Genomic DNA, 21,778 nt, shown 5'->3' with positions numbered 1-21,778 from the left:
ATATCTTAAAGCATAGGTAATACCCAAACCAAATACCACCTTCCTTCTTTGGTCCCACCGTGGCCCTACACGGCTCCTCACACACGGTCCAACCCGTGGTCCCCACTCCGTCTTATTTGCTTATTTTATTTTACTTCTTTTCTTTTACGACTACAACTAATTATTTATTATTCCACTTAATATTTATTCCACTTAATATTTATTCATCTTATTATTTATTTACGACTACTCGCATAAATATAAATATAAACTATTAAATAAAATACGGAGTATTACAGTCTTCCCTCCTTAAAAAGAACTTCGTCCCAAAGTTCACCGCTCCTTACTACTCAACCAACCCAAACAATTTTGTGAACGAACACACACTTAGATAAATTACTAACATAAATGATCACAAATTAACGCGGTGTTATATCGTACCCCCGTAAAAAAGAAAGAGTTACGTCCTCGTAACTAACATACCTTATACAAACAAATGAGGATACTTCTCTTTCATCTCATCCTCAACTTCCCATGTAGCTTCCTTGACATTATGATTAGACCATAAAACTTTCACCAAAACGACCTCACTATTTCTAGTTTTCCGCACCTTTCTGTCTAAAATCTCCCTAGCCACCTCCTCATAAGATAAATTCTCATCCAATTCAACTGTCTCAACTTCTAACACATGAGTAGGATCACTCACATACTTCCTTAATTATGAAACATGAAAAACATTATGAACTCTTGCCAAAGCCGGTGGAAGTGCAAGACGATATGCCACTTCACCAATTCTATCTAAAATCTTATAAGGTAACGTACTTCTGACTCAACTTTCCTCTCTTACCAAACCTCATCACCCCCTTCATTGGTGATACTTTTAAAAAAAACCTTGTCTCCTACGACAAACTCAACCTCACTCCTCTTCAGGTCTGCATAACTCTTTTGTTGATCTTGTGCAACTCTCATCTTTTCTCTAATCACATGCACTTGCTCAATCATCTGCAAGCAATCAATTTAGGACCTAATGTCACGGCTTCAGTGACATCGTCCCAACAAACTGGACTCCCACACTTTCTTTGGGAAATAATCTGTATACTTCCCTTTAACATGAAGGATTATAACGATATAATAAAGATGATCTATGGTCATAAAATAAAATACATAAGCATAAGTAAAAAGATTTAGAATTAACCTCGGGTCCTTGCAAAATTGGCCTAAGAACAATATCAAAATTGATATTCACCTATTAGTTGCACCCAAGACGATCTAAGATATACCCTTTGATTATGCTAGAAATCAATCTAAAATTTTCTGTAAAATTTTATTGTCTTTGTGTTTTTGTGATGAGAAAGAGAAGGCTAGGTCAGAAAAAGAATTAGGTTAGAAATAATTCTCCACCTTTCTTTTTATATAGACCGAAATCCGAAATCAATTAGGAAAGATTTGTATCTCCTAATTTCGGCCAATGTGATCCGAAAATAAGGAATTAAATTTCCTTATTTTTGGTCTTTCCAAAAATATATAAAGTGTGTTAAATTGTCATCTAGTGAGGATCCAACCCATGACCTCTTGGCTTGTGTACCCTCACTATTACCACTATGACACATTCAACTTGTTGATATTAAATACAACTGATTATATTTAACTACGAATTAACAGATTAATTCTTTCAAACAAACCTTATATATATTTAATTAAATGTAACTTATTATATTTAATTTACGAATTGACAGTTAATTCGTCTCAACTTAATATTATTTAATTTTCATTAAATAATTATCTCATCAACACATTGACTAACTTTTTAGTCATTTTGGGCATCAATGTAATTATATTTCTATAACCACATTTCTCAAATACGTCCTATAGGTGTGACCTTTAGGGACCAGTTGATCACCGCCATCTGTATGATAATAACGTCAAACTTTCTAGCAAGCCAACCGTTATTAGGTAAACGTTAATCAACTGATTAAATATACGAAGTATACCCTTGTGAACCTGTAAGAGATTTACAAATGTTATCACACTAATTTGTGGAGGACACCAGCTCCAACAAACTCCCACTTGTCCTCACAAGTGTATGTGCGATAACCGATTCTCATATCCTTTAAAATTTCTCCCACTCAATGTAAAACAATTTGCAAATCCAAATTCACAAAGGTCGTATTTTACAAGCGATCAGTATCAAGAGTGGTTTTCCCGATTAGAGAGTAACTTAACTGATAAACGAATCAACATTCGAGCATGGCCATGCATTTCAGTTACAACTCCTCGAGTGGCCCTGAGAAATAACTATACCTGATAAGGGATGGATATTTTCCTCAACTTAAATCTTGCAGATGTAAGCACAGTATAAAATGACCCAAAAAAAATCTACTTAGCCCCAGTTACGGTAGACCGTGAGAAAGAAACCAAAGTCACCCAAAAACTGCTTTAATCTCAAGAGACAGTTGATAGTCAAAAGAATCGACTCTAGGTACACAATAGATGTCCTATCCACGACCTGGCACCGAATGTTATAGAACATTTAGGACTCCATTACGTTGTCACAAATAAAAATTGTCCTACGAGGTATCGTCATAATCTCGTATCTGTGATCGATTAGTCAACCGTTTAACTTATGGCTCGTTGAACCCATCATCAATCGACTGCACAATATAATAGTCGGAGTTATCAGCTCACATTGGCGATTACGAACCAAAACAAATATAATGTAATTCAGTTCACTTTGTGGCGTTCAATGTTGTCAGTACAATCCACATGAAAAAACAAAATATTATATATAAAACGATGAAATTATAGTATATGAAAAAGATAACGTATCGAATTCATAATCAAGTACTACAACTTTGGAACATGTTTAATTCCCATGGAATTAACATGCCCTACATGCTTATCATAATTCAACGGTTTGGTGAGAGGATTCGCGTTGTTATCATCCATCGCAATCTTGTCAATCACTATCTCTTCTTGCTCCACGTAATCACGGATCAGGTGAGCCTTCCGTAGTACATGTCTAGATTTGTTGCTAGACTTTGGCTCCTTAGCCTGGAAGATGGCACCTCTATTGTCACAATAGATGGTGATCGGGTCATTCGAACTAGGAACTACCGAAAGCCCTTGTAAGAATTGACGCATCCATATCGCTTCCTTTGTTTGCCCGCCGCGGCATAGTACTCAGTTCGATAGTAGAATCTGCTACAACACTCTGTTTGGAACTCTTCCAGCTGACCGCAGCACCATTAAGAGTGAAGACGAACCCGGACCGAGATTTTGAATCATCTCGATCCGTTTGGAAGCTAGCATCTGCAGAATCGGTTGCGCATAGCTTAGTATCGCCTCCATAAGTCGTGCACTAATCCTTAGTCCTCCGTAGGTACTTGAGGATATTTTTGACTGCTATCCAGTGTGTTTCACCTGGAGTCTTTTGGTACCGACTCGTCATACTCAATGCATATGCCACGTCTGGACGTGTGCATATCATGGCATACATGATCGATCCTATTGCAGAAGCATAAGGAACACGACTCATGCGCTCAATACCTTCAGGCGTCGTGGGTGACTGAGACTTGCTCAACTGCATCCCAGTCGTCATAGGAAGGTTCCCCTTGTTGGAGTTGGTCATGCTGAACCTCTCAAGAACCTTATCTAGATAAGATTCCTGACTAAGTGATAACGTCTGTCGTGATCTATCTCGGTAGATACGGATTCCCAAAATACGCTGTGCCTCACCCAGATCTTTCATCTGGAAATGGTTCTTCAACCATTCTTTAACCGAAGAAAGGAGAGGAATGTCATTCCCAATCAAGAGTATGTCATCGACATACAATATCAAGAATACAATCTTGCTCCCACTCGACTTGATATATAAGCATGGTTCTTCGACCGATCGAGTGAAACCATACTCTTTTATCACTTGGTCGAAACGATGATTCCAACTCCGAGAAGCTTGCTTAAGTCCATAAATGGAACACTTAAGCTTGCATACTTTCTTAGGATGTTTAGGATCTATGAAACCTTCGGGTTGCACCATGTACAACTCTTCCTCCAAATAACCGTTTAAGAAGGCGGTTTTCACATCCATTTGCCAAATCTCATAATCATGAAATGCGGCAATTGCTAAGATTATCCGAATGGAACGTAGCATGACTACAGGTGCAAAAATCTCATCATAATGCAATTCTTGCACTCGAGTGAAACCTTTTGCCACAAGTCGTGCCTTATAGATATCTGGTTGCGCATCTACAGAACGCTTTATTTTGTAAAGCCATTTGCACTGTAGAGGTTTTACCTTATTAGGCAAATCAACTAGATCCCATACGTTATTCTCATACATGGAGTCCATCTCGGATTGCATGGCTTCGAGCCATAGCTTTGAGTCGGAACAGGCCATAGCACCTTTATAGGTTGCGGGTTCATTACTTTCTAGAAGTAAAACATCATTCTCCTCGACCATACCAATGTATCTGTCCGGAGGATGAGAGTCTCTACCCGACCTCCTAGGTTCCTCAGGAATATTAACCGTATCGTCAGTTGGAGGTACAGCTTCCTCCATCTGTTCCTTGGTTGTTGGTTCTGGAATCTCCGACAGCTCGAAGGTTCTATTACTCGACTTGTTCTCGAGAAATTCTTTCTCTAAGAACGTCGCACTAGCCGCAACAAATACTCGATGTTCGGTTGGCGAATAGAAGTAATGACCAAATGTTCCTTTTGGATAACCTATAAGGTATGTCTTGACCGATCGCGGGCCGAGCTTATCCTCGTGTCACCACTTGACATAAGCCTCGCAGCCCCAAACCCGAATAAAGGACAAGTTAGGTACCGTTCCCTTCCACATTTCATATGGAGTCTTGTCGACAGCTTTAGACGGACTTCGGTTAAGTATAAGAGCGGCTGACAAAAGAGCATAACCCCATAATGAATCAGGCACTACTGTGTGACTCATCATGGATCGAACCATATCAAGTAAGGTTCGATTTCTCCGTTCGGACACACCATTTAATTGAGGTGTTCTAGGTGGAGTTAACTGTAGAGCGATTCCACAGTCTTTCAGGTGTTGATCAAACTCATTTGAAAGATATTCGCCACCACGATCTGAACGGAGTGCTTTAATCTTTCTACCCAGTTGGTTATGTACCCTATTCTGGTATTCCTTGAATTTCTCAAAGGACTCACTTTTATGCTTCATTAAGTAGACATATCCGTATCTACTCAAATCGTCCGTGAAAGTGATAAAATATCTATAGCCATCTCTAGCGGTAATTGACATAGGTCCACATACGTCCGTATGTATGAGTCCTAATAGGTCACTAGCGCGCATTCCAACACCTTTGAAGGAAATTCGAGTCATTTTGCCAATGAGACATGATTCACACGTGCCATATGCAGAAAATCCGAATGAGGGAATAGTCCCATTATCGACGAGTTTCTTTACGCGTTTCTCATTTATGTGTCCCATTCGACAATGCCATAGATAGGTTTGATCTTTGTCACCAACCTTTAATTTCTTTTTATTCATGTGTAATACTTCCGTGGTTTGATCTAAGATATAAATTCCATTCATGGAAACTGCTTTGCCATAAATCATTTCATTAAAAGAGAAAATACAACTATTATCCTTTATTGAAAATGTAAAACCGTCTTTAGCAAGTACGGAAACAGAAATAATGTTCTTAGATAAACTGGGTACATAGTAACAGTTATTTAATGATAACTCAAAACCACTAGGGAGTTGGATTACATATGTTCCCTTCGAGGCAGCAGCTACTCGTGCTCCATTCCCGACTCGCAGGTCCACATCACCTTTTTCGAGAGGTATGATGTTCTTTAGGCCCTGCAAATGATTACACAGATGAGAACCACAACCAGTATCTAGTACCCAAGTTCCGAAACTTGCATGGTTAATCTCAATCATATGAATATAAGATGACATACCAACAGGAGCGACACGGCCTGCTTTGATGTCCTCACGGTAGACGGGACAGTTCCTCCTCCAATGTCTAGTCTTGTGACAATGGTGGCACTCTATGTCATCGCCCTTGCTCTTTGTCTTGCCCTATGAGCCACTAGTCTCACCGGGCGCACTCTTACCGTTTCCTGGCTTCTTAAACTTTGGCTTACCTACAGCTAGGTCGCCATGAGCCTTGCCCTTACCTTTACTCTTGTTGTGAATCGTGAGAACATCCTGCTTCATGCTCCCACTCAATTTCATATCCTTCTCGGTCTGTACGAGAAGGGAGTGTAGCTCATGAGGACTCTTTTTCAAGTCATTCATGTAGTAGTTCGCCCTGAAAAGGGCAAAACCATCGTGAAGAGAATGAAGCATTCGGTCAATGACAATGCTCTCACTGATTCTACAATTCAGTGACTCCAGTTTCTCGACATTCTCAATCATGTGAAGAATGTGTGGGCTAACCGGTTGGCCCTTCTGGAGTTTCGCATCAAAGAAGCGACAGGTATGCTCATATGTGATGATTCTCGGTGCTTTTGAGAACTCATTAGTGAGCGTGGTGAAAATCTTGTTTGCACCTTGGGCAATGAAGCGTCTCTGCAAATTGGTTTCCATTGCAAAGATGAGTACGTTCTTTATCGCACCCGCTTCCATAACGAAATCACTATAAGCGAGTGACTCGTTGGCTCCTCGCATTTGGGCCTGGGTTGACCGGTATTGGCTCGATTAAATACCCGAGCTTACCGTCGCCAGATGGCAAGACATTCCGTAGTGCCGCCTCCCGATCCGCAAAATTGGACCCATCATTCTTCATTCGAGTGGACTGATTCATTTGGTCCATGAACATTTTAAGCCAGGACGAACGATCTAGTGTGGCACTAGGCATTGGGATTGCGTTATTTCCAGCCATTTGTTGTAACAGTATTATTGATAATTAGCGCGTTCTACACTGTGAAAGAAGAATAAAATAATAAGCATGCATCGTTTTTATTTTAAGTCTAATGAACTAATGTCATAACGCGAAGACTAAAAAACATTTATACAATTGACCTCCCTCAAGAATTATATAAATGACCCCAAGACTCAATTCTCTGTAAATTGATAAGCTAACCTTTTAGCTAATTCTACCGTTAGAATTCTTGGTCGATAAATTTCTGTAAATTCTATCTATAGTCCATCATAATCACGAGAAACTCTTCGGACTATGATGTTGAGGTAAACTAAGTCAACACAACTACTTACCCAACGTAGAAGGGGTCATATTAGGCCTACCGACGAAGAAGGGACTCATAGATGTTTGCCCTTATAAAGACTAATCTCAATTTCCATTTTAGAGGAAGATCCCATCAACTTTTTAATTCATTTTAAGTGAACTATAATCTAGCATGCGAGAATGATTTAAACTAAGGTGATGGCTTAAAGACTGTGACATCTGCATGTCCATGAAAACTAACATACAACCTATATGAGTCAATTTTTATGCATTTTAGTAGTAGGTGGTTTGGTTTTAGGCGGAATATGATGCAATTACTAGTATGTGAATGAAAAGCAATAAAATGAAAAACGTAAAAAAAACAGTAAAGGTCCTAGTGTGGCCTATCCTATCAAAATGAACAATAAATACAAGTTTGGAATCCATCCTTAGACCCGAGAAGCTTGTCTTGATGTTCCATCTTGATCCATGTAGCGGGAGTGAGCTTGAATCTTCATCTTTAGTCTTCTTTGAAATTACAATAATTAAAATTACATAATTGACCTATTAATTACATTCTAATTTCAAAACCCAAAACTAAAATAAAGGAGATTCAAGATCTCATAATTACATAAAAATTATGTTTCCTTCATTACGAAAACATAATTGACTAAGGCCACACTAAGTATTACAAATTACAACCGATTGCAAAATTAAATACGTAAATAAAATTCATTCATTCGATTCATTCAACATAATTAAAAGCATCAACTAAAAATAAATTAAACATACATAATACAATAAATAAATTATGTTGATTAATTTATCCAAACCACCTATTTAAATTAAATTAAGTGACAATTCCGCAATTTAATCACATTAATTTCATACTTAATCCATATTATACTTGTAATATGAATTCTATCCGTCAAAAATTTTAAACTGCTTTAAAATAACTCGGTATCATTAAATTGTGAACCAATTCACAATAACTAATTGGCCAAAATAAAGAAAAAGAAAATCCAATTCTCTAAATTTTACTCGGCCAAAAAAAAAAACGAAAAGCCATTTTTTTTTTATTTGACACGGCTGAAAAAAAAAACAAAAAAAACAACTCCCTTCCTTTTCTAATTAGGTAAATAGGAAAAACAAGGGAAAAAAAACTTTCCAAAAAAAATTTTCTCTATTTTTTTTTTCGGCAAAAGGCAAAAAAAAAAAACTTTCCTAATTTTTTTTTTCTTTTTCACGGTTTACCATAAATAAAATTAACAAAAAAATTTTTTTTTCTCGTAAACCCTAAAAAAAAAACAGCCTATTTTTTTTTCTTTTCCTTTTGCGGCAATTATGCCCTAAAACAAGATTTGATGATCAATTGTTTACCTTTGCTATTAGAACATGATTAGCATATGAAATAATAAACATGATTAATTTATATGCCAAAAACTATATAGCAAAAACAATCTTTTAATCATAAACATGACGATTCCATTTGATTTTAACTTAATCTGCATTAAATCAAAAAATTACCAATTCTTCATATGATAATTTTAACTGATTATAAACTATAATATAAAAAATAGAATGGAAAAACTATCATCAAACAGGAAAAAAAAACGGCACAACAAAAATTTCGATCCAAAAAAATCGAAAACCTAATTTTTCTTCTCGAAAATCTTATCGTTTACATACAAATTTTATGAAAATCATCAAAATTAAAATCGTAGCCTTAAGCTCTGATACCACTTGTGGGAAATAATATGTATACTTTCCTTTAACATGAAGGATTATAACGATATAATAAAGATGATCTATGGTCATAAAATAAAATACATAAGCATAAGTAAAAAGATTTAGAATTAACCTCGGGTCCTTGCAAAATTGGCCTAAGAACAATATCAAAATTGATATTCACCTATTAGTTGCACCCAAGACGATCTAAGATATACCCTTTGATTATGCTAGAAATCAATCTAAAATTTTCTGTAAAATTTTATTGTCTTTGTGTTTTTGTGATGAGAAAGAGAAGGCTAGGTCAGAAAAAGAATTAGGTTAGAAATAATTCTCCACCTTTCTTTTTATATAGACTGAAATCCGAAATCAATTAGGAAAGATTTGTATCTCCAAATTTCGGCCAATGTGATCCGAAAATAAGGAATTAAATTTCCTTATTTTTGGTCTTTCCAAAAATATATAAAGTGTGTTAAATTGTCATCTAGTGAGGATCGAACCCATGACCTCTTGGCTTGTGTACCCTCACTATTACCACTATGACACATTCAACTTGTTGATATTAAATACAACTGATTATATTTAACTACGAATTAACAGATTAATTCTTTCAAACAAACCTTATATATATTTAATTAAATGTAACTTATTATATTTAATTTACGAATTGACAGTTAATTCGTCTCAACTTAATATTATTTAATTTTCATTAAATAATTATCTCATCAACACATTGACTAAATTTTTAGTCATTTTGGGCATCAATGTAATTATATTTCTATAACCACATTTCTCAAATACGTCCTATAGGTGTGACCTTTAGGGACCAGTTGATCACCGCCATTTGTATGATAATAACGTCAAACTTTCTAGCAAGCCAACCGTTATTAGGTAAACGTTAATTAACTGATTAAATATACGAAGTATACCCTTGTGAACCTGTAAGAGATTTACAAATGTTATCACACTAATTTTTGGAGGACACCAGCTCCAACACTTTCTCCCATACAAAGCTTCAAATGGTGCCATACCAATACTAGCATGCTAACTATTGTTATAAGAAAATTCTATTAAGTACAACCTCTCTTCCCATGATCCTCCAAACTCCAAAACACAAGCTCTAAACATGTCCTCTAAAGTCTGAGTGGTTCCCTCCGTCTGTCCATTAGTAGCTGGATGAAATGCAGTGCTCATTTTCAAAGTTATACCCATACACTCTTGCAATTCTAGATAAACCTCGAATCACGATCAGAAACAATATCCTTAGGAATACCTTGTAACCTCACAATACTCTTAACATATGCTCTAGCTAACTCAGCCTTACTCCAAGTATCCTTCATTGGAATAAAGTGCGCTGTCTTAGTCAAATGATCTACTATCACCCAAATCATATTATTGCCCTTCTGAGTACTAGGCAAACCAACGATAAAATTCATAGGAATACTCTCCCATTTCCATCCAGGTACATCCAAAGATTATACTTTTCCTTATGGTCTCTTATCTTCACCTTTCACCCTTTGGCAAACCAGACATCTAGAAACAAACTCAGCAACTTCCTTTTTAATTCCTGGCCACCAAAACGTTTTCTTCAAATCCTTATACAGCTTATCTCCTCCAGGATGCACAGAATATGGCGTAGAATATGCTTCAGACAAAATCTTTCTTTTCAATTCCTCGTCATCAGGTACACACCACCTTCTATCGAATCTCAAACCACCATCTATCCCTAAAACAAATCGCGACGGCACGCCCTCCTCTATGGCCGCACGCCACTTTTCCAACTTCGGATCTCCTTTCTGCTTCTCTCGGATTTCAGCATACAGTTCTGGTTCAACTATCAAATCTCCAACTGAATCCCCTTTCCTTATTACACAAATTCCCATTTCTCTTAATTCATCTTTCAACTTAACCCGCGACATAGCTAAACATAAGGCATGAACCAACTTTTTACTCAAAGCATCTGCTACTACATTAGCCTTGCCTTCATGGTAAACTATCTCCATATCATAATCTTGAATCAATTCTATCCACCTCCTTTGTCTCATATTAAGCTCCTTCCGAGTGTAAATATACTTAAGGCTCTTATGATCAGAAAATACTTTAAAAGTAGCTCCATATACATAATGCCTCCACAACTTAAGAGCAAACACGACCGCCCCTAGCTCCAGATCGTGCGTTGGATAATTCTCTTCATACGGTCTCAACTGTCTTGAAGCATAGGCGATTACTTTCCCTCTTTGCATTAGCACACATCCCAATCCGTTTTTAGAAGCATCGGTATACACCTCGAAATCCTCACTCCCTTCTGGTAAAGCTAGTATAGGTGCCGTGGTCAAACGCTCCTTCAAGGTTAGAAAAGTCGTTTCACAAATCTCATCCCACTTAAACCTATTCTCCTTTCTTATCAACGCAGTCAAAGGCTTAGCTAACTTAGAGAAATCCTTCACAAACCTCCTGTAGTAGCCAGCTAACCCCAGAAAACTTCGCACATTCACCACATTCTTTGGTTTCTTCCAATTAGACACCGCTTCGATCTTCCCTGGATCAACCGACACTCCCTCCTTTGAAACTACGTGTCCTAAAAATGCTACTTTATCCAACCAAAACTCACACTTACTCAACTTAGCATATAAATCATTCTCCCTCAAGGTTTGCAAAATAATCCTTAAATGCTTCTCATGTTCCTCCTTGTTCTTAGAGTACACCAATATGTCATCAATAAAGACTACTACAAACTGATCAAGATAAGGTCTAAACACTCTATTCATCAAATCCATAAATACTGCAGGTGCATTAGTCAAACCAAAAGGCATAATTACAAACTCGTAATGCCCATACCTCGTCCTAAAGGCAGTTTCAGGTACATCCTCCTCCTTAACTCTCAACTGATGGTATCCCGACCTTAAGTCAATCTTAGAGAAAATTCAGCTCCACTCAACTGATCAAATAAATCGTCAATCATGGGCAAAGGATATCTATTCTTAATTGTCACATTATTCAACTCTCTGTAATCTATACACAATCTCATACTTCCATCCTTCTTCTTAACAAATAAAACTGGCGCTTCCTAGGGCGACACACTTGGTCTTATATAACCCTTTTCTAGCAATTCCTCTAACTGCTTCTTCAACTCCTCTAACTCCTTGGGTGCCATTCTGTAAGGTGCCTTAGAAATAGGTCCAGTCCCTGGTTTAAGCTCAATATTAAAGTCCACATCTCTCTTCGGAGGTAAGCCTGGAATTTCTTCTGGAAACACATCCTGAAATTCACTCACCACTGGAATTTCGTCCGCGCCTTTTACCGCCTAATGCGTGTCCCACACGTGGCACAAATTCAACTCTCCTCCCTTCCTCAAACAAGACTTCAAGGTAACTGTTGATATAAGTCTCACCTTGGGTTTCACCATAAATCCCCTATAGGACACTCTTACTCCTTTTGGTCCTTTCAAAGATACTTTCTTTTGATAATAATGTATAAAAGCTCTATTTCTACTCAACCAATCCATTACCAAAATAATCTCAAAACCTCGTAACGGAAATTCTATTAAATCCATAAGAAATAAAACTTCACCTATAAGGATATTCATATTCCTAAACATTTTGGTGCATATTATCGATTCCTCAGAAGGTATTGTTACTTTATCTTTAATCACTACTGGGTCATCCAATCCCATCACTTTAGCATGGTCACTAGATATAAATGAGTGAGTTGCTCCCGAATCAAATAAAACATAAGATGACTTAGAGTTGGTTACAAAAGTACTAGAAACCACATGAGCATCTCCCTCAGCTGCCTTTTTTTCGATCATAAACAACTTGCCACTGTTCTTCACACCACCCTGCACTGTAGATGTTGACGCCACTCCTTGCCTCCCGGTGCCATTTTGGTTTTCGCCATTTCCATTGCCTTGGCTATTGTTAACACGATTCTGAAAGTTGTTGCTATGGTTATAGCTTCTTTAATTATTCCATGATCCATTAAAACGATTGCTTCCGTAGCTAGGTGCTGGTGTTTTAAATCGATTAAAAGTCCCCTACTAATCCTCCATTCATATTATTCATGCTATTCCTTCTCGCAGTAAACCTACACTCCACAATCTCGTGACCAAACTTTCCGCATCCATAGCACTGTGGTCTCTTCATACCACTCGCTCCGCTTGTCATTCTTCCACGGCCGAAACCACCTCCACTCACAGCTCCACCGGCAGAAAACGATCGGTGTTGATTGAAATTATGCTTCTTGTTTCCTCCAGTCCCTTCACTTGTAGACTCAACCTTTCTCTTTTCACCCTTGTCTTTCTTTTCCTCCTTCACCATGTCGGCAATTCTCTCAGCATGTCCCGCTCTTTGGTATACTTCCTCTATGGTACTTAACTCTCCAGCTGCCAACCTCTTCTTGATACGCGTAGTTAAACCCTTCTCAAACCTTAAAGCCAACACCTCCTCTCCATAATTCAAATCCGACACATACTCAGCTAACTCCATGAATCTATTATGATAACCTTCTATGGTCATCTCCTTTGTCATTTTGAATGAATCAAACTCCGACATCATCTTACTCCTAACATGTTCAGGTATAAACGTGCCTCTCAAGGTATCCTTAAATCCTTTCCATGAGACAAACGGTTCATCACTCTCCTTCCAATCCTCTCTAATCACCGCCTTGTTGCGGTTAAACCACAACCCAACCTTTTCCTTCAAGTAGTGAGTAGCTTGATCTACTTGCAATTCCTCAGGACAGTTCAAGACTTCGAAAACATTGTCAAACTCCCTATACCAATCTCCCAGCAATGAAGGTTCACCAAGTCCAACATACTTCATTGGATTATGATGACCAATAGCAGCACTCATCTTAGCAGGATCCTTTGTCGCATCTTTGATTGTAAAGCAGCAGTCAGTGCATCATTGGTTGCAATGAGCCTATCGATCTCTTTCTGAGTCATAGCTGTGGATGTAGCTTTATTGGGCGCCATTTGGGTTCTAATAAGATAAGATAAGAAACATAAGTTTCCGTTCTAAGAAGTTTTTGGGTATTAGGTAGAAGATAAAATTTTCTGCATACAAAAGAATGTGTGATTATCGAGCTGACCTTGCCCGACCAACCACGTCATCACGGCATACACGGCCTCACGACATTACGGTATCACGGCCTCACGGCCTTCTTTCTCTCCTTTCACAATTAATTATTTTTGGTACATGTTTAGTCTTTAATTCACGCGATCTCATAATTCTCTGTCTACAGGCTCATGGCAACACATTCCGCATATCTCTAGACATGAAATTTACTAAACATGTAATTCACGTACATACAATCAATTCATGTGAAGATGCAATAATTCATTATTCATATTTCTCCATCTCATGCCATTTATGATATTTCAAGAAAATTTCCATGTGTAATCAGGTTGTGAATTAGAACAAGCTCAAAATAAATTTTCAATCACCACACTGCCATTACATAGGCCACACGCCTATCACCCATACATAGGCCACACGCCTATTATCTCCATCCATCTTAAAATTTCTTACCTTTCGTTCTCATCCTGCAAATAAAATTAGTACTTCTTGCAACTCAAGGATACATTTAGACCCTTAAGGTAAAGCATCCACGCTAACCACCCTTCTCTATCTTTATCCTTCCTCGAGGTGACCGGCTCAAAACTGAAAAGGGCCAGATCAAGGACGTCTCCCTAACCTAGAAAATGGGCTCCTAAACAGTTTCTACCCCGGGTTCATTTTATTAGACTCATCCTAAGTTCATTAAATTCATTTGTTTAGGCCTTAGGATCGTTCGCTTTGATACCACTTTGTAACACCCCCATTTATCTAAGAACCTTTAGCAAGACATTCCCAAATAAATAAAGGTGTCACCATCTCAGTTGCCTGAGGTAGTAAGTATAAAAGACAAACAATACAAAAGTACTTTAAGACGATGTCTGAATACTAATTAAAACGATCTCTAGACTCAAGTGATCTTATCCCAAAGCTCCCCTCTAAGCATCCAACACTTCTCACAAGCTAACCTGAAATCAATCTGCTCCCCATCATGGTTCATCACGGGTGTTCATGAATACACAGTCAACCACGAGGTTGAGTAGGATAACCAAACAACAATAACAATAATGATAATACGTTAGCCTGCAACATAATCAACAATCCAAACTAAGACCGTCATGCTCACACACACACAGCACACACACGGCTTGACCGTTCCACACACACACACACGCACCATACGGTGAATTCCAATCCGACACCACACGGTGTACTACTCAGGTCCTTGGCCCACTCCTCACGCCACTATACATGTCCGACCATCATACATACAGGACCACGACACTTACACATTCCCGTGCCTGACCGACCATAACTGTACAGGACCACGGCTCAATCCCGTGCCTGACCGACCAAACAATCTCAATAACAATGCCAATCTCAATGCCAATCTTTTCACAATCAATCAACAACAAAGATCCAACCAACAAGATAATAATATGATCATAAGACAATAATGATATCAATATGCTCAAGATAACAATTACGAAGATGTGCTCAAGACAACAATTGCAACAATAATTCATCTTCCAACAATTCTCCAATTACCAATATAGTAAAGTTAAGTAGTTAACCTACCTCTTAGCAAATCTTCTCACTTAAGCAATTAATCAAAAATCCTCTTCAATAAATTCACCACCTAAACAATAATTGATTTATGTATAATTATTAACTAATCTTATTAATAAATTTAAGATGTAAACTACCCAAAACAAATCCCGCAAAACGCCACAATAATCCCCTAATCACACGGCCAAACCGACGATGGTCAACAGCCACCACGGCTCGTTCAATGGTCACGGTCAACGGCCATAATACGGGTCAAGGTTAAACGTAAACAATTGATATTAGATGATTAGATATCTTACCACAATTAATTATCGCAAGGTGAAAAGCTCCGTCTTAAAGTTGTCTCACAAAAGCTCTCCTCACAATTGTATTTGAGTTTTAGAAGAAGAATAATTACAATTGTGAGGCATATGGTTGGTATTTATATAAGTTGGTAGGAGAAGTAGGAAGGTTCTAGGAAAGTCCTTTTAATAATAAAATAATGAAAATGTCTTAAAGCATAGGTAACACCCAAACCAAATACCACCTTCCTTCCTTGGTCCCACCGTGGCCCCACACGGCTCCTCACACACGGTCCAACCCGTGGTCCCCACTCCGTCTTATTTACTTATTTTATTTTAATTCTTTTCTTTTACGACTACAACTAATTATTTATTATTCCACTTAATATTTATTCATCTTATTATTTATTTACGACTACTCACATAAATATAAATATAAACTATTAAATAAAATACGGAGTATTACAAGAAGGATGGGTGAGGGCCCTCGGGTGGAATAACACCTTGCCTTTGGATTTTTGAGCAACCCAATTTTCCCATTGAGTTTTGGACGCAAAAATGACATCAGGATAGTCATTGTCATGGTATTGGGGCACTTCGGTTTCCTCTCGCATCTCATCATCTTCTTCTTCTTCATCATTTGGCTCCTCTTGAGCTCTTCTTCTTTCACCTACAAATGACAATTCAAATAACAACTAAACTAAAAAAGAGTCTCTAATTCTACAAAAGAAATAAATTTTTCAAAATTACAACAAAACATGGGTTGCGTCCCGAGAAGCGCTGATTTTACGTCCCGCACGACGTAATGAAGCTTGAGAATTAATTCGTCAAAGACGGAATGTCCAAGAAAACTTCCTCCACAAATCCAATGATAACATTCTTATGATAAATCTTCAAACGATGGCCATTGACTTTGAACTTCTCTTCATTACTGGTCATTACTTCAATAGAGCCAATCTTGTTGACATTAATGACGGTGAATGGTCCGAACCACTTTGATCGCAACTTTACCGAAAAAAATCTTCATTCGGGAGTTGAACAAGAGCACTTTGTCACCAATTTGAAAATATTTCTTGAGTATCTTCTTGTCATGCCAACATTTTGTTTTCTCCTTATAAAGTCGGGAGCTCTCATTGTCCTGCAAACGAAAATCATCATACTCATTAAGTTGCAATAACCTTTTCTCACCACATAAAGTAGCATCAAAATTAAGCTCCTTGATTGCCCAGTATGATTTTTGCTCCATCTCCACGGGTAAATGACAAGCTTTTCCATAGACCAACCTATATGGCGAGGTGCCAATAGGTGTCTTAAAAGCGGTCCCATATACCCACAAGGTGTGATCTAGCTTCATACTCCAATCCTTTCTTGACTTGGTAACAACTTTTTCAAGTATGTAGTTGAGCTCACGATTTGAAACTTCAACTTGGTCACTTGTTTGTGGATGATAGGCCAAGCCTCTTCTATGGAAAAATCCATACTTAGCAAGCAATGCATCAAGTTGTTTCTCACCAAAATACGTGCCACGATCACTAATCACCGCCCTAGGGACACTAAGTGTGGAAATATGATTTTCTTGAACAAGTTTATCACATGACGAGCATCATTAGTTGGAGTAGCAATTGCCTCTACCCATTTAGAGACATAGTCAACGACGACTAAGATGTAACAATTACCCTTTGATGAAGAAAAAGGGCCTTGGTAATCAATACCCCATACATCGAAAATTCCAACTTCAAGTATCCCAGTTTGAGGCATCTCATGCCTCCTTGAAATAGAGCCGGTTCTTTGGCAAGCATCACATGCCATCACGAAATTCTTGGCATCTTGGAACATGGTGGGCTAATAGAACCTGGATTGGAGAATCTTAGCAACGGTCTTAGATGGTCCATGGTGACCACCATAAGGGGAAGAATGACAACCTTCTAGAACACCCTTCACATCCCATTGTGGGATACATCTCCGGTACAATCCATCGGAGCAATGCTTGAACAAATAAGGATCATCCCATAGATAAAACTTGGCATCATGCATGAACTTCTTCTTTTGTTGATATGAAAGGTTTGGTGGCAACTCATGCCCAACAAGATAGTTGGCAATATCGGCATACCACGGAGTATCTGAATCCACCATCATCAAGGAGTCATCGGCAAAAGAATCATCAATTGGAATATGAATACTTCCATCATCAACTCTCAAGCGGGAAAGGTGATCGGCAACAACATTTTTAGCCCCTTTCTTGTCACGAATCTCAAGATCAAATTCTTGCAAGAGCAAGATCCATTGAATAAGCCTTGGCTTTGCCTCCTTCTTTGAGAGTTGATGTTTTAAGGCGACATGATCAGAGTGGATAATGACTTTGGATCCAATCAGATAGGAGCGGAATTTGTCTAAGGCATAGACAATAGCAAGAAGCTCCTTCTCGGTGGTGGCATAGTTGATTTGAGCTTCATCCAAAGTTTTGCTTGCATAGTAGATAGCATGGAGCACTTTGTCCTTTCTTTGTCTAAGAACGACACCTACCGCATAGTCACTAGCATCGCACATCAATTCAAATGGCAAATTCTAATCCGGTGATTGGATGATAGGTGCAGAGATTAAGGCCTTCTTAATCCTGTTGAATGACTCAAGATAAGCATTAGTAAACATAAAAGGAGTATCCTTTAAACGGAGCTCGGTAAGAGGCTTGGCAATTTTGGAAAAGTCATTAATGAAGCGGCGGTAGAACCCCGCATGGCCTAAAAAGCTCCTTACACCATTAACATTCACGGGAGGGGGAAGTTGTTCAATAACTTGGACCTTAGCGCGATCCACTTCAATACCTCTTTCCGAAACAAGATGACCAAGCACCACTCCTTCATTCACCATGAAGTGGCACTTCTCCCAATTTAAAACCAAATCTACTTCTTCGCATCTTTTTCAAAACCTTGGTTAAGTTAGCTAAACATGCATCAAATGTAGTGTCATAGACACTAAAATCATCCATAAAAACTTCCATGATTGACTCAATAAAATCCGAGAAAATACTAGTCATGCAACGTTGGAAGGTCGTGGGTGCATTACATAGACCAAAGGGCATCCTACGGTAGGCAAAGGTACCATAAGGGCAAGTAAAAGTGGTCTTTTCTTGGTCATCGGGGTGAATTGGTATTTAAAAGAATCCCGAAAAACCATCTAAGTAGCAAAAGTATTTATGACATGCCAGCCTCTCCAACATCTGGTCAGTAAAGGGCAATGGGTAATGGTCTTTTTTGGTGGCCAAATTCAACCTCCTATAGTCAATGCACATGCGCCATCCCATCACAATACTAGTGGGGATGAGTTGATCTTTATCATTTTTTACTACCGTGGTCCCTCCTTTTTTAGGAACCACTTGGACCAGACTTACCCATTTCGAATCGAAAATTGCATAAATAATTCCCGCATCCAAAAGTTTCATGACTTCCTTTTTGACCGCGTCTTGCATGTTAGGATTTAAACGACGTTGACCTTGGACACATGGTTTATGATCCTCTTCAAGATGAATTCTACGCATGCAAAAATCGGGGCTTATACCCCTCAAATCATCAAGTGTATGACCAATGGCTTTCCTATGTGTTCTCAACACATCCAACAATGAAGAAAATTGACTCTCACTCAAGTGGGCACTAACTATGACCGGACGCATTTCCGACTCATCAAGAAAAGCATATTTCAAATTCAAGGGGAGGGGTTTAAGCTCGGGTTTTTGTACCTCAACCTTGGTAGAAGTAGCAACCAAACCTATGAATTGAGAGGTTTCCTCCAATGGTAGCTCCCATCCATCTAATTCCACCTCCAAAGCATCAATTTCTTCACTTCCAATATCTCCATCACCTGAAAAAGATTCCAACAACAAGAGTGCCTCCAAAGGATCTTTGCTTAAAGATCGAGGCAATGAGTCATCTACAATAACATCAACAACATCCAAAACTTCAATGGAATAACAAGACTCCTCTAGCATTGGACTCTTCATAGCATTATTCAAATTATAAGTGAACTTGTCATCACCTACTTCCAATGTTAACTTACCGTTCTTGATATCAATGACCGCGCCCGCGGTATGTAAAAATGGCCTTCCCAAAATGCTTGGGATTTGTGAATCTTCGGTAATATCAAGAATAATAAAATCAACCGGAATGAAAAACTTTCCAACTTTGACGGGCACATCCTCCAAAACACCCAAAGGGCATTTTATAGAATGGTCCGCCATTTGCAAGGTGACACTAGTACATATTAAGACACCCATATTTAACCTTTTACAAATTGAGTATGGCATCACACTCACACTAGCACCTAGATCGCATAAGGCTTTATCAATGGTGTAGGTGCCAATAGTGCTTGGAATAGAAAAGCTACCAGGATCTTTTAACTTGGAAGGGGACTTATTTTGCAAAAGAGCACTGCACTCGGCGGTGAATACTATAGTTTTAACATTATCAAAAGTCCTCTTCTTAGTTAAAATATCTTTCATGAACTTAGTATAAGAAGTGATTTGGGTGACTAATTCGGTAAAAGAAACGGTTACCTGCAAATTCTTCACCACTTCCATGAACTTACCAAATTGATTCTTCTTTTGGGCCTTCTTCAATCTATGAGGGAAAGGCACTTAAATCTTTTTCGGCTCTTTGACTTGATCATCCTTCTTTGGAGGTGCATCCTACACATCTTCCACCACTATTAGCTCATTAACTTTCTTTACATCCTCAACCTTTCTTGACCCATCAACCTTGTTGTCATCTTCAACATCACCACTTTCCTCACCAACTACCCCACCATCATCGTTAGGCATAAGGGGTTAATCATAAGTGGTACCACTCCTCAAAGTAATAGCATTTACGGTGTCATGAGGTTGTGCACCTTGAGGTGGTAATTGACCTTTTTGTCTTTGGGCACTTGAGGTGACAAGTTGGTCTATTTGGGTTTCAAGCATTTTGATTGTCGCATTCCTAGCTTGATCGCACTTTTGAATGTGGGGGGCCATATTCTTATATGTCTCAACCACTTGTGTTAACAAAGACTCAATCTTATTTGATCCTTGGTTGGATTGTTGGTAATTTGATGATTGACCTGGAGTTTGTTGATTTTGGAAGGGTTGTTGAAAGCTTTGTTGGAAATTTTGTTGATATTGAGGCCTTTAAATTTGATTTTGAAAACCCGGTGGGGGTTCTTGAACATGCCTTGGTTGTTGTGGCATATTTTGGATTTGATGTTGTGGATTTATCACATTGGTGCTCTTGTAGGACAAGTTTGGATGGTACTTTGTAGCTTCATTATAGGTGTTGGAGAAAGGACTGAGATTTTGTCTAAAACTTTGAAAAGCATTCACCTCTTCAATAGATGCCCTACACAAAGCGCTGCAATGTCCCGAACCTCCGCAATATTCACACACCATCACTTGGCTAGTAACATTCACTTGTTCATGAGATTGGGATGAGCTTGCTCCTCGGTTGTCCATTTGTTGTTGGCGAAGAGCCAGTTGAGCTTTCCTCTTCCTTGGCTTTCAATGGGGTGTTACGAGAGTTGACGTATTGGGAGTCATGCACCGCCATGGATTCAATGGTAGAATGAGCAAGTTCCATATCAATTTGGTCAAACCTCCCGTTGTTAGCGGAATCTAGAACTCGACGAGACTTGGCACAACAACCATTATAAAATGTAATGGCAAGGAACCATGGATCTAACACGTGATGAGGGCACTCTCTTTGCAACTCCTTATACCTTTCCCATACTTCAAACAAACTTTTATGACCATTTTGACGGAATCCCGTGATTTGGCTTCTCAATTGTTGGATCTTCTCTGGGGGAAAATACTTTTGATAAAATGCAAGAGCCAATGAATCCCAATCGGTAATCTCCATTGTGGCTCTATCAAGGCTATTAATCCACAACTTGGCTTTGTCTCTCAAAGAAAAAGGGAAAAGTATCTCCCTAATTTGAGCTTGTGTAACCCCGGTTGCCTAATCATCGAGCAATAGTCGCAAAAATTTTGAACATGTAAATT

General features: G+C 38.5%; 2 protein-coding genes and 1 non-coding gene across 3 annotated transcripts; 1 reads left to right on the top strand and 2 right to left on the bottom strand.

The window, feature by feature from the left end:
- Positions 1-463: 463 nt before the first annotated feature.
- On the bottom strand, positions 464-13,702 carry LOC141601393 (uncharacterized). The gene is made up of 6 exons (XM_074421668.1): positions 12,890-13,702; positions 12,490-12,780; positions 11,972-12,111; positions 10,379-11,612; positions 827-981; positions 464-692 (listed from the first exon to the last, which is right to left on the bottom strand). The coding sequence occupies exons 1-6, from the start codon at positions 13,700-13,702 to the stop codon at positions 464-466; spliced, it is 2,862 nt and encodes a 953-aa protein (XP_074277769.1).
- Positions 13,703-17,598: 3,896 nt separating this feature from the next.
- LOC141601392 (uncharacterized) lies at positions 17,599-18,303 on the bottom strand. The gene is made up of 2 exons (XM_074421667.1): positions 18,222-18,303; positions 17,599-18,113 (listed from the first exon to the last, which is right to left on the bottom strand). Exons 1-2 carry the CDS (start codon positions 18,301-18,303, stop codon positions 17,599-17,601), a joined length of 597 nt encoding a protein of 198 aa, XP_074277768.1.
- Positions 18,304-21,456: 3,153 nt separating this feature from the next.
- On the top strand, positions 21,457-21,564 carry LOC141603593 (small nucleolar RNA R71). The gene has a single exon (XR_012525457.1). It is a non-coding gene; the product is annotated as a small nucleolar RNA R71 (small nucleolar RNA).
- The last annotated feature ends 214 nt before the right edge of the window (positions 21,565-21,778 follow it).

Source organism: Silene latifolia, chromosome 9, assembly GCF_048544455.1.
Source record: "Silene latifolia isolate original U9 population chromosome 9, ASM4854445v1, whole genome shotgun sequence".
Taxonomy (NCBI): Eukaryota; Viridiplantae; Streptophyta; class Magnoliopsida; order Caryophyllales; family Caryophyllaceae; genus Silene; species Silene latifolia.
Note: the sequence above shows the minus strand (reverse complement) of the source record. Positions and strands in the feature narration are given on the sequence as shown.